The 14,532-nt window shown below is 36.6% G+C and overlaps 1 protein-coding gene across 10 annotated transcripts in view; it reads right to left on the minus strand.

The window, feature by feature from the left end:
• The window catches only part of CTNND2 (catenin delta 2), a 644,756-nt gene that overhangs the window by 131,847 nt on the left and 498,377 nt on the right, over window positions 1–14,532 (minus strand). For all 10 annotated transcript variants that reach the window (XM_083825789.1, XM_083825793.1, XM_083825790.1 and 7 more), the window contains one exon: window positions 12,887–13,100. In XM_083825789.1, the coding sequence (XP_083681915.1) occupies window positions 12,887–13,100 (214 nt within the window). The remainder of the gene's footprint in view (window positions 1–12,886; window positions 13,101–14,532) is intronic.

The raw sequence follows: 14,532 nt of genomic DNA on the forward strand, positions 1-14,532 counted from the left end.
TGATTCATCGAGAATAGTGGAACCTACCCTGCTGAATATGGATTGGAAGAGTTGTTAATCCAATCTAGTCATTTAACTCAATATAGCTTACCATCTGTAGAACTACTTTTGTGAGGGGAGAGGAAATAAGGAACTGGTCAGATCAATGTTGAACATCTCTTACTCAATCACTTGTGTTCGTCGTACCTTATCTTCTCCTTGGATTTAAGGTTGTAATACATTGAAAGGAGGCATTTTGTCTCCCTGTTTATTTGCAAGCCACTTCGGTTTCTGTTGAATGCTGTACAGAAAGTGAAAAATAGCCGCACCAGACTGATCATGTTTATTTGAAGGTTGAAGCTTTCATCCTTACATGAAAAGAATTGAAGACCACAGGAAAAGTATCTTGCAATCTCATTTTGAGTTTAAACGTGAGAAACTTGTACTGAAAGCAATCCAGCTGGAAGATGGATTTGGGGTCTGAGTACCAATTACCAGTCTGCAGACATCAGATGAAGGACTCTTCAAAAGAGTCTACTGGAATGCTTGCTATGGAGATCTTGCTGTACCAAGTTAAATCTTCTGGAAGAGCTTATCAAAGGACATGCATTTACTAGGTTCAACAGGTTGTTTAACACACTAGAGAGAAATAATCTTTCCTAAGAAGGCCTTTCACAGACGACAACAATTAAATTTTAAAAATTTTGAAAATTGTTGCAACCAACATTTTTAAAAGCTATGTTACAACTCAGTACAAACAGCTAAAAGGGTTTAAACTCAATTACTGGCATCTGTGGCCACTACGCAGGTTTTTTTGTTCTCTCTTTCTCTCTAATGTGGTAACACCAATCCTGCCCTAATTCTTTTAAATTATGCATAACTGAAGAACTTAATCTTAAATTACATATTAGTATAATCCTTAGTTCTTCTACTAGAACAATATTGTATGGGTTCCTATTACCAGTTGTGTTTTGTTGCCATCCTTTGCAGAAATATGTATGCTGGCAAATCAGAAATATATCACAGAATCATAGAATGGTTTGGGTTGGAAGGGACCTTAAAGATGATTTAATTCCATATGTACCTTAACATGTATGTATGTCCCCCTGGGATCTTTTGACAGATGTAGTTCATAAAGAAAACTACACATAGATCTTAATTAAAGCAATTTAAATTTGTTGCCATTGGAAGAGTGAACTGAGAACAGAGAACCAGGAAAAGTTTTGATTTACCTTTCTCTTAGCTGAAGTCTAGATTGAAGTCAAAGTCTAGACTGAAGACAAGACAAACGCTTTTAAAAACACAGTCCAGGCTGATGGGATGTTACTGCTGCTAGACAGTGTGTACCCACTATGCCTTCAGCTTAGAAATAGCACCGCTTTCTGCATAAATCTAATTAATTTAAGCTATTGCAAAATAGCATCATTTAAATGAAAGGAGCAAAGCAAAATATTTTTTTTTAAATTTAAGACAATTTAATGGAGCAGTCTGAACATAAAAAAAAACATTATCTTTAAATTGGGAGCTCAAACTCAACCTGACTAAAATCTTCAACAGATTTTTTAGCCAGTGTTTTACTCAGAACTGGTACTCATATATATAGATCTATAGACAACGGATGTAAGTAATGACCTGATTAGACAGGTACTATCCCTATTTCACTCAAAGTTAAGAAAGTAGAGATTCCATGCAAAAATATCACTGATATTTTTGAATATCATCAGATTTTATTTCTGACTGTAAGTAAATATATTATTGGGAGAAAAAATACCTTTGATTCTTCTCAATTTGGTATGTTTAAAACAGCCTTAAACTTATACTTAAGACTTGGCTTATTGAATATTCTTTGTTAAAAATAAAAATCAAAGTCTTCCAGGCTTTTCCTTCTATCTTAGTTTAATAGTTTGGTCATGGTCTGATGCAGAGTCTTTGGTAGAGTTGAGACCCTGCCTGCCTCACACTGAGTACAGCTTTGGCAGGCTGTTTGTTTATAAGCTGAAGGCATGCTGGTACTCCAGGGGGTTACCTTCACGCATATAACAAATCAGATTGAAATCTGAGAGCTAAATACCCTGCTGAGAAGCTAAGCACAAGGGATCTTTTGCTGGTGCCCTTAGGAAAAGCATCTTCTACCCCAAGCTCTCAAGTGCTAGAAAAGTCACTTACTGGCTCTCACTGCAGCTTTGATGCTCAAGAGCCCCTTGTAATTGTAATGCTGCTTGGCAGAGCTGATCAGCTCCATTGCAGCAGGGTGTGGGCTCTGTATGCATTACATCAGTTCTGCTGAGTTCAGGGCAGGGGCAGAGATGAAATCATTTATCCTACTGAGAAACGCACATCTCTTTAAATGCAACTGGTGTTTAAGAAGCACAGGAGCCACCCTACAACTTCAGGAAAACTTAACTGACGTACATAAAAGACGTCAAACATCAGCCATTGCATCATTTCTTAATGCTAGGTGCAAGCATACTTCACAGCTAGCTCAACCATCAGGAACTGGTAAGTAACAGACTTTCGACAGGTGAAAAAAAAAACACAGGGCCATTTGAACTCTGTCACCTGAACAATTCAGAGCTCATAAGATAGCTCCCTACAAGAGTATTTCAAAAATAATTAAATAAATAAATAATCAAAATTGGCATAACAGATAAGGAAGCTTCACTAATTTTCTTGAAATAATATTTTAACTGGTTAATGTATGACTACCTTATGGGGACCTTCATGTAATTCAGTACATGCATGTACATGCACAAAGGTGGTTTTCTATGTACCTGTGCATAAGATGGCCCATGAAAAGTACAAATTGAGAAAGAATAGGTTTCAGTGAAAGTCATAAGCAGTTACAAGTCCATGGAACAGAAAGTGAAGCTGCAGGCAGTTCAATTCTTTTCCTTCTGCAGCCATTCTCAGCCTTACAAAACAAAAACTTTCCTGGAAAGAGTATAAAGTTTATTTTTTTTTTTTAATTTGCAAACAAATACAAGCTTGATCTTGACTGAAGAATAATTATAAGCATTTACTCTGAAAAGCTAATTCTTTCCTTCTTGAGTGCTGCTCTTTTCATTCCAAAATTAAATATAAGATTTTATTAAAACCTAAAGGACTGATTTTATTATTGTTTGCACAAACTTTGCTGAACAAATTCTGTCCAAATGCTATTGCATTAACTGAAAACTTCTGTTTACTTGTCAACAAGACTGAACTTCGACCTAGCATTACTGCTCTATCTCTGCTGTACGCTTTAAAATAACATCTAAGTGTGTAAGGGAAGAACTATTGGACACGAAAGTTAGACAGGTATTAGCTTTAATGTCAGACAGCAGAGAAATTACCAGAAGAGTTGAATTCAGTTACTACGGAAAGACCAGTGATTCCAGCTTTTTTATTTATTTCCCTAACTGATGAAATTAAACTGGTCCCATATTACTGCCATAAAACACAGAAACCAAATCAAAAGCACTTAATTCTAAATGAGAGAAACACAGAAAAATAGACCGTTTTCAAACAAAATTTCACCCTAATGCATAATGACAATACCATTCTCAACTAAATCCCCTGTTAGAAAACAAGGAAATCAAACAGGCATATATAAATGGATGGGAAGATTTTTTTTTCAGTGTTTAAACATGTATTTTACAGAAGATTTTTTAGAGCACCCAAAATTAAAATACATGTTTTGTAACAGACACTAAGACAAAACAGAAGTGTTATACTTGAAAATGAACATCAAGTTAAAGCTCTAGGTACTAAAGTCCTTTCTCATAAGAACCATTTAGGAAGTTAGACCCATCTATAAAGTCATAGCTACATGCAAAATGGAAAGCTCAGTGTACACTTAAAAAAAACACAAGCCATATCTTAAAATTGATATACAAGATCAGACAGGACTGAAATACAGATTATTGAAGGGAAGGGAAGTTGGCCTAAAATAAAAAATTAAATTTGCTTGGCCACAATGAAAAAAGCAATTCCATCACAAATTAAAATGTTTCAGCTTATCCTCAACTTAGTTCTTTTTTTGTTTGTTTTGTAAACAAAAAGTGAAATACTCGGATCTATCTCAAAATATTTTAAAAAGAAAATTTAAGCTTTCTGTTTTGCAAACACAAACATTTCAAACTACAAAGTCCTTTTGAACTGCAAGTGTTTTAAAACTCCATCATTCAGGCAGGGGCATCAAAATTATATGCCAAGCTGATTTTTTCCAAAGGATTACTACTTGCTGAAGAAGTTCGATGCAGCTGTTACGTCAAGCCATATGCTGCAACAGATGTCCTCTATTTATCACTCCAGATTGTCTTGTTTGATATTTCATCTTAAACTTAGATTTGATCAAATTAAAAAAAAGTAAATACAAAAATGCTTCTTGTAGTATATTAGCAAGCAAATTATGAATTCTGTCCCTTTCATTGCCATATGAATGACCTGATTGAATTTCATAGAAGAAATTGCATAGAATATGCATCTCCCTGATTGTACAAGGAAAAGATGATCATTTCCAATTGTGCCTTGAAAGTTCAGTTTGGTTCATATGTGAGTTATTCCAATCCTAGACAGGAAAGGCAGGCACAGAGGGACCACCCTGGGCTGTGGGCTAGGACCAGGCGTGGTAAATTCAGGACAACTGAGTAAGCGCAGCAGGGAGCTGGTGGCGCAGGCCTCAGGCCGTGCCATGGCGCAGGTCATGGCAGAGGCAGCCATGGCCACGTGGGAAGGAGCCTGCTGCCTCCCCAGCGCCGGCTTTGCTCCAGGAGGGCCTTGAGCTGTGGAAGCAGCCCCAAGCAACCCCTGAGGCAGAGCAGTGAGGGACTTGCCCGTTGTGGACATCGCACTGCTGCCAGCCGAGACCTCAGGAAGCTGTGGAGTCATTGCGACTCCCCCCATTCGTCTTGAAGAAGACTGACGCCGTCAACTTGAGGAAGGCTTTGTGTCACAGCTCTATCCGTGCCCACAATGACACACGGAGTGTAACTGACACACCAGATCAGTGCCCTGGCCTGTCACTAAGAAAGCAGAGCGGAAGATTTTGGACAGCATCAGTTTAAAACCATTTCCATATTTAATCGGTAAGAGCGAATGAGCTCATCTGATCATTCAGAAAAAGTTGAGAATGACTTCATGAAAACAACAAATCCTATCAGTGGGTTTCCCCATTTTCAGGGCCAAAATAGCGACAGCTTATTGAGAAAGGGGGGAAAAGCTGTTTTATAATTAGACAGTAAATTGCAATAGATTTTGTAGAAGAATATTCCACTGAAACTGTCAATATTGTTTGCATAAGTGTTATTTGATCAGACAGAATCATTTCTGAAGCAAAATTACACAATTTATTAAATTACTTTTACATTTGCCATTACAGATGAGCTACAAACAGAATGTGTTTTGAGCGGTGCTGCAATTTGTTGGTGATGCTGTAGACCACAGGCTGGAAATCAGCTTCCCAACAACTTACAAGTACGAGCAGCGCCGCCTTCTCCTTCTCCAGTGTGTGAGGAAGACAGCTTGTCAGAACAAGGATTTTGTGCCACAGTAACTGGTGCCAACTAATCCCTTCCCTGGATTTGTTTGGAAATCTCTCTTGCATTTCTAGAAATACAATGTTTTCTGTAGGTGACAAAAAATCTAAAATTTAAGCATTATCAGACTGTAGAATTGTACTGTAATGTACAACATCATTTCTCCATTTCACCACTTCTGCAGGCCAGGTATCTAGGCCTTTATTAGTTTTACTTCTGCATTATTGTGTTATATGCAAATTTTATTAAAATAGTAGCAGCAATTACTTTTCTGCATACAACAAATCCTTGGTTGCCTTTTCGCCTCGTAATATCTTTTTAAGTGTAACAGCAAGAGCCATAAAGTATAATATGTAAAGTTTCTGCTATGGGTTGAAATTCATGCTTTTGCTGGAACCCAAAATTTGCAGATTTGTAGGAGTTTGGCATTTTATATGAAATTCTTACTGACTCCCAGAACTCAGGAAAGAAGGACATTGAAGAATATCTTGTATACAACTATCTCAAACAATGACAGAGAGTCAAATTATTAGGTAACCTTGTGAACTAGAAATGCTTCTGAGCTCAAAGAGAAGAAATATCAGTAAAACTATACTATATAACTCCTCATTCAGCCATTGGCTTTGATCCAACATAAACAGATATGAATTTTCAGCCCAGAAATAATTTTATTAATGTTGAAAACATCTATAATTTAAAACTCCAGATCAGAGGTAAATTAGTACAAAAAGATTTAATCAACTTTTAAAATTGATTTTGCTAGGAAACTGTACTTACAATTACATCCATTTAATGAAACAGCAGGAAAGATTAGAGATAGTACCTGTCAAATCTCCCTTTTGAAGAAAACGCATTTAGCTTTTAAACATACAAGCAAATTTAAGTGGCTAAGCAAGTAGACTTGAAAATTGTGAATCTTATCCGAAACCTAATATTAAAAAAATAATTTAAAAGTATCCCTAAGAAAAATTTGGAAGTTTTTTCTATTTCATTTTCTCTTCCACAATCTTTGCAGCTGTTGACTGTAAGGAAGGTAAATATAGAGTTTGTAAGTCACCTGCTTCTGTGCTTGGTAAATTCTTCTAAGCACTTCTTTAAAGTTATTACAGGGAATTTGCATATCTGCAGAGGAGAAACTAAACAAGAAATGAATTAATGACTTTTATTGCCCAAATCAATACAAACGCTTCTGAAAGCTGTGTTTTATGCTAGCGGTTATCTATTTCCACACATCCCCTTTCTAATTTCCTTGATTGACAGGACAATGTGATTGGATGTTGGAGGTGCAGAAGCAGCTAATTCACAGAGCTGCATCTTAAAAGGCATTTGTAAACTTTCTTCATTGATTCCATTTTCTTTAACTACATAGAGTTACGTATCCCAAATTATATTCGGCAGTCTTATTAACTTAGCTAGGCATATAGTGAACCAAATTTATGTCAACCTTCTAGCAATGGTATTATCATGGTTATACCAGCACGACAATTTAAGCACATACATGGCTTTTCAAATTGTCTGATTGTGATAACCAGCATACATATCTGAACCTAAAACATATTATATCTTCATGATCTAACTTTCAGTTACTGTAAAGCTGTAAGCTTCTGTTTGGTTCTGAAAGCAAGCTACCTTATATCTTCCTACTTATCTTTTTATATTAAATATGAAGAGATTATAATTATTTAGACCTCTCACTGGCCAGGCTTCCTTATACTTTCATTGCTTCATTACAGCATTTAAATATAATTAATAAATGGGACACTTAATATGAAAAACACTGGAAGAGAACACCTAGTATAAACCTGAACAACAACAAAAAAGGATATAATAGATTTTTAGAAATATATCAAGGAGAAATATTATAACAACACAACTAATAGAAAGGTTTGGTTTTTCTTTACTTAAGTCAGTGGGAATGTCTCCTGGGAGTGAGAAAAAACACCTTTTATTCATCTTCAGATCAAATCTCCCAGGTGCAACAGGACTGCAAATAGTTGCCACCTCTAAGTGAAAGTTTACATCACAATAAAATGTCACATCTGTGTTTACACACTCCAGTAACTCAGCTAATGTCAAGGGCACTTTTTCAGAGAATTATTAAATTGATAAACTTCTTCAAGATCCTAAGTACTAAATACTCAGTCCTTTGCCATAATATTGTTAAATATTATTTACCATATATGAAATCTAAAGCCTAATATGTCAAAAAGTTCAATTAGAAAATAACATCACAAATAAGAAACAACCACTATTGTGTTACTTTGACTTTGGGAACTGCCAACAGAAGAATTGACATTGTACAATAAAGTTGAAAATGCCAAAGAATAGTCCACAATTACCTAAAAAATGAAAATAAAAATCACGATAAAGCTTCCACTGAGATAAGCCAAAGGGTCAATTTAAACAGAATATTCCCTTAAACTTGCTTTACACATCACTGCAGGTTCACTAACTTGCTATTGCACTGATTAGCGAAGACACATACAAAACTCAAAGGGACCTTGCAGAGTTTCCTGACCAACCTGCTGATAATTTATGTACCTACTAATAACCAGTATGCAATCACAAAGAAGTTTAAACTGCAGTGGTTACCTCAAACCAGATAGTTATAAGCAGGATAACATATAATAGCTTTCAGTAACACTGACAGAGTATCAGTAAGTTTATAAATACCTCATTTGAAATACCTGGCAAATGCTAAAAATGCAACATACAGCATAAAACAACTACATAATAATGTTGCATAACATGGGGTGACAAACCTAGCCAAAAAGCAAATTGTCCACAGCTGAAATTAGAGACAACATAAATACATAATAGAAACCAAAACCCATGAAGTAGATGATAATTTTTCATGTCCAACCCTACTATATGCCAACACTTCGGAAACTAGAAATTCTTTGAAAGAAATATAATGTAAAAAAGATTTTATATATATGTTTTTGGCAGGAACAGAATGTATGTGTTTCGATTCAATGAACATAAATGTGAATGAAATATACTGGGACTACATGTATCTTTCTGTACAGTATATATTTATAGTGTTACATAGTTTGTGCTTTTTTTAATTTTGAGGGGTAAAATTATGATTTTCGTAATTTTTTATTTTCATTAGACAATAGTTAAATCTCTGACACCTTAATGTCAACCAAAATAAGCGGCAGGCTGGCTGCCAGTACAAGTAAGAAATAATTTCCTCTATCATTATTTATATCTTTATTTCTTTATCATCATGTGCTTTCTAAAAGTGGATCATCCGCTTTTATCTTTCAGTCAAATACAGCATATACAGTTTGAAAACTTTTGATGCAGCCATAGAGGAGTCCTGTTTAAAAGGAGCTATTTCTAATTTAGTTAACTCATTGTTCATGAAGCAGAAACAGCTCTTCCACTAGTGATGGATTTTTGTTTGTCAGAATGAAAAGAATAGGAGTTCACATCATTGCATCTGAAACAGCTAACCAGTTACCAGACACAGCTGACAGAACGAAGAGCAAGTGTAGTTTGAATCTATCAACACCTGCTTGACCACACGTTCTCTACAATGAATCAACAGGATTCTTGCATTATTCTTGCTAACACATCTTACTTTTATGTTTGTTTGTTTTTTAATTTTATTTTTTTCCTAATAGTAAACCAAATAGGAAGAATGCTAAAATAGAATTTTATGGAAATGTTCATAATTAACATTAACTCAGGAAAGAAAAGCTTAGTCACAATCAGCTACACACTGTCATCATTAAGAAGTGATAACATTTTTCTACCATCTGCAGAATCTGTGCTAATTTTGTACTGTGTTCTTGTCTATTTATATTTACTAGGAAAGTGTTAACATACAATTATTTTAAAATAAAAGGCTTTTATTTTTTCCCATTAACAGGAGCTATCGTGGAACATAGAAGCACATGGCTTGGGTGAAAAAACAGCTAAATTAAGTGTGATGCATTCAGATTATATAGACTTTCATTTACAAATGTACGCAAAACAAGGCATTGCAATTCAGATTCTCCTTGAGTCTCTGGAGATTGTCAGAGGTTGCAGATTCCTCACTGCAGGCCCTGCTGAAAACCCTGTTTCTATCAGAATATTTCACTTCTTCATAGCATTTCCATTTTTTGCTATACCTCAGTTACTTTATCCAGGTTCTTCTAGTAAGAAAAGTTACTATGAAAGTGTTTCTCAAAGAGGAACCTTTCAGTATTTCAAGAAGTACTGCATGGGTATTAACACCATTTAATTTCATCACAGTTGGGCAGCCCAGTTCTCTCAAAGCTTTGAGATGGGAGCCTGCACTGAAACCATTTGCTCCACGTAATGAAAGTCTTGAAAATGCATCACTTTGCAATAAGGTTCAGTTTGCCGAATTCAAAAATTTGAGCTTAGTAAGGTTTTTCAATATTTGTCCAAGCTCTCTGTTACCAAGGAGGAGAACAATGAGATAAATGAAGAAGTGAAAAACTCTGTGTTGGGGGGATTATGGCAGAAAAAAAATAATCTGAAAAACAGGAGAAGCCACACATGATGCCAAGGGCAATGTTGAAAAGCAAGGAGCTACTAGGATAGAAAGCTGGTTTGCAGGTTTAAGTACCCTTGCAAAACCAGTCTTGAGATAGCTGGAAATTGAAATTCTAAGCTCCTTGGGGAGAAGCAACAAGAAGGAAGAAAATGTACATGTTTGAGGGAAGAACTAATATAATAACTTTCACCTTGGCGGGCATGTGCTTCATGGTACTTGAAGCAGGCAGTGAATGCTTCGCTACTGTTCAGATAAATTGAGCTGCTAAAAACATTTCCTGCCCATATTTCTTCCCTCGCTGCTAAGTGCCTACTCAAAGTGATTCACACCTTCGTCTTGGCAGATTTCTGGACAGGTCATTTAGACCTGATAGGCTCAGTTCCCCATCTGTAAAACTGAGATAATGATACTTCTCCACCCAAGAGAAGCACTCTGAGGACAGATGCATGAAGAATATTCAGAGGCTGTGCTGACAGAGTCCATATGAAGTCTTATGGCAAGAACTTTGTGCCCTCTCCAGAACTAAGAAACAGAACAGCTTTATGTAGACAGGATGCGCAATGAACATGGGATTGAAAGGCTTAAGCTATTATGTTTACTTCTAAAACACCCATTTGCTATTATTTTCTCAGTACTTCCTTCAGGCTACGGTGGCACTACTGAAATAATTATCTTCCTGCCACCTCATATCAAGAAAGCTGACAGGAAGCAGGAGAAATTTTTGTTTTCCCTCGTGCCCACCACCAAGTTAAATATTTTTTATTACTGAGGCAGCTGCTGCAGGAGTAATCCTTCTTTCCCCAGAAAAGACAGAGGGAAGGAATCTAACTGGGGCAGCTGTCACACTGTAACACTTCACAAAAAAAGCAAAGGAGAACTGATTATGATGCACAATTCCAGTCCGTTTTCTAAGAGACGGAGGATGAGAGGTGCAGCTATGAGCATGGCTTTGGAAAGGAGCTTTGCAGAGTACCACCACTATCAGGATTTCATTTTCAAAGCCAGTGCTACTGATTTGCATTCTGAAAGGCGCAGACGCAGCCAGGGGAAGCGGTGGCCTTCTGGGATGTACTGACTAATTAAAACAAAACAAACAAATAAAAACAAAACAAAAACACAACACAAAAGCTGGCCCAGGAATAAAATCCTGAGCTACCAATAACTCTCATTCCATTCCTCAGTCACCTCTCTCTGCATGCCTTCCATAGACGTCCAGCTCTCCTGATGCTTACTGTCCCCGTTAGCCGCATCTAACCATACACAGGCTGGTTCCTACCACTGATGGTTGGCACCTAAACTTCTCAGCAGTAACAGCTTGAGGGCATGCAGCACACACATCCTTTCTGTGGGAATTCAGAAAAATTTAACACCATACTGTGCAATGGAAGGAATGTAAACTGTAGCCTATTATCTTTTCTTTGAATGACCTGATGACATTATGTGTTCTGTCTACAGACAACATGGAAGCTGCTACTGAAACTGCTGAAGTCTACTGCTGATGTTCATTAGCAGTTTGCCACTTACTTCTCAGAATAAAAGAACAGAATGTTCCCTAGAGTCGGGGCATAGACAACATAACCAAGAGACAAACAAGTATGTTGAATCTGAAGCAGTGGTTACACTTTATTAGATCTGTCAGTAATTCTGTCACTCTGCAGGAGGCACCATCAGAGCTTGTGCAACCCAGCATCTCTGCACCATTAATCCTGCCTAACGAGTACAAGGTGATAGGTGTTGTAACCAAGAAGCAAAATCGAATATAAAAATCTACATTTAATAAGCACCATGGAGTTTATTCAGACACCCTCAAGGAAGGAATCAGGAGCCAACTGAAGGATGGAAATCTTATCAATTGTGTCCTAAATGAGGCCTGACCCACCAGGTTAAATAATTTCTGCAGAAGCACAGGTGATGCTGTGTACCCTGACACTTCTATGATAGAAATGAGAACTTTCTTCACATATTGTAGTAAGAAAATCATAATAGAAATTCAGGCATTGTAAAATGGGATGATGAAAAGATCTTAAGATTTTTTATTTGTAGCATTAATTACCACATTGACATTAGCAATCAAATAGAATGAAATCAGAAATAGAAAAACTCAAAAAAGCCATCCATCTTCTCTTTTGCATATTAAATAGGATAGTTTAAGGGGAAGGTATCTCCAAATGTTTCAGATTGGTACTGTTTGAAAGCATTTCTGTATTTCTGTAAAAAACAAACCTGAATTTCATAAGGGAAAAAGCTTGAGCAACCTTAAAAATACTGGATTTTACTCTAGTGAAACAAAAAATTTACCACTACCTGAACATCCTATGTCTAACATACATCACATAGCATGATACCAAATTTCAGAAAAAAAAAGCTTCAGAAGAGGATGCTGTCCATCTCTCCAGCATGCTTTTCCACTTTCCTTTCAAAACCATGTGAAAATTCAAAAGCAACAACAACAAAACCATCCTTCTCAGTATATAAAGTATAAAAGAAATTATTAACAGTGTCTAAGAAAATTCAGTAAATTCTGACTTCTTCATGGGCAGCCCTACACCAGACTGGATGGGGAGCAGAGCACAGCTGATGGTAGGATTCTGCCCCACAACCCCACATCTGTACATGAAGCACCTCCTGCAAGAACATTCATAGCTAACTGAGAAGAAAAAAAGCAGGAGCTGTAACAGGAAACAGACTGCATAATATCAAATAAAGCTATTCATATGTTACACACATCCAGGAGTCTTTAAAGTGTTGTGTTACAGCACAGAAGACGGTAATGAAATAAAAAGTTACTGATGGAGCTACTGACTGACACACACCACAGACCTGTGCTTGTAGGGCCTGCATAGAGTTTGAACAAAAAATATCGAAAGATTCAAACCTGTGACCAGTTCTCTGATTTCCAAATCTGTAGTCTTGCGGAGTAACCGTACTAATGCTGGGATACCACCACAGTTTTTCAGAGCAATTTTGTTGTCATCATTTGCCTTCCCATATACCAAGTTTCTCAAAGCTCCACAGGCACTACGGTGGACTTCTGTCATCCGATGGTCCAATAGGTCCACCAGTAATTGTATTCCGCCTTGTCTTCTTATCTGAAACAGGCCAAAGTGATAACCATAACATTAGGGAATAAAGACCAGCATTATGTATGTTACCCCCATTTAATTAAGGTGTGGTTTATGCAGGCTATGCTCCAGTAAAGGTATGATGGCAGCCTTGCAAAGCCGCTGTGTTACACCCATTTGAATCCTCGTATTATTTTTTCTGTGGCAATATAACCATACAATGACAAACCTGAACCTCTGAAAAAACTGACAAAATTTAGCCAACAGTGTTGCCTCAGCAAGATTTCTCAAGGTCCAGCAAGGTTTGCCTTGGCAAGGGTTTCTCTTGTGGTGGAGCAACATCATCTGCTTCAGAGTGCAACACGTCACAAGTTAAAGAGAATATGCACTGTAGGAAAAGACCACAAGACTACTGCAAATTTAAAAAAAAAAAACAACTGAACTCAATAATGTTATTAGGAGTACCTCCTTTTGCATTTAATTAGTTGGAATGTCCGCAGCTACTATAGTACCTGTAAGGATATTATACCAACAAAACTGGGAAAAAAAGTCTTACAAGTGAAGTTGGAAGGCAAAAATGAGGAAGTCTGCAGAAACATAAAGACTAGGATGATGGACAAATCATGGAAAGTTCATTTTATTAAGTTTGAGGGTGACCCTTCAGTGATGTAAGAGAAGAAGTTTTATTCATTCCTAAGGTGGCCTATGAAATAAGTTTCTAATGCAATATCTGATATAAAATATCATTCTACAGGAAGAACAAAAATATTTAAAGCGAATGATCAAGGATGTCAAGAATATCAAGAACAGCTTATTACAAAATATTTTGCAGCAAATCCAGCTTGAGGGTACTCTGGTACTACCTGCTCTAAAAATAACAATCAATCTTGGACCTAGTTTTAAGAAACCAGACTGATTTGTAACTAAGATCCAAGGGGTACTAAGTTCAAGCAAGTTAGACAGACATCTGTCAAAAATTTTCTCACTGCGTGGGTTGTTGCTGAAGGCTCAAAGCAAGCCAGGCATTTTACCTGGCCATCTAACTACCTCTAGTAATATTCTGCCTACGACATTATAAAGGAGGCAGCTATAGAGTATTTTCAAAACTGCAGAGAAAGGTGAGGCTTTTTTAGAATCAAAGTTTATGATGACAAAGTTTTGAAATTTTTTTGCAGTTGTTGAATGTGTAAGTGTTCTTGGGGTTGTCTGCAGGGGTGAGGCTTGAGAGAAGGAAAAGGTTAAACAAACCACATTAAAATTTATTAGAAATTCATACTCTATCTGCTAACTTCAAAATATTGAAGTATAACTGATATATGGCATTTCATACACCTAACACAAACTTCACTGCAAATATAAATGGAAAAATGATTCAGACTTTGAGTTTCCAAAATTGAGCTATACAAAATTACCCACTGATCAAATAGAAGCTCTCTCTTTTCTTCTACCAGCTTATCTG

Source organism: Anser anser (assembly GCF_964211835.1).
Source record: "Anser anser genome assembly, chromosome: 2".
NCBI classification, from domain to species: Eukaryota; Metazoa; Chordata; class Aves; order Anseriformes; family Anatidae; genus Anser; species Anser anser.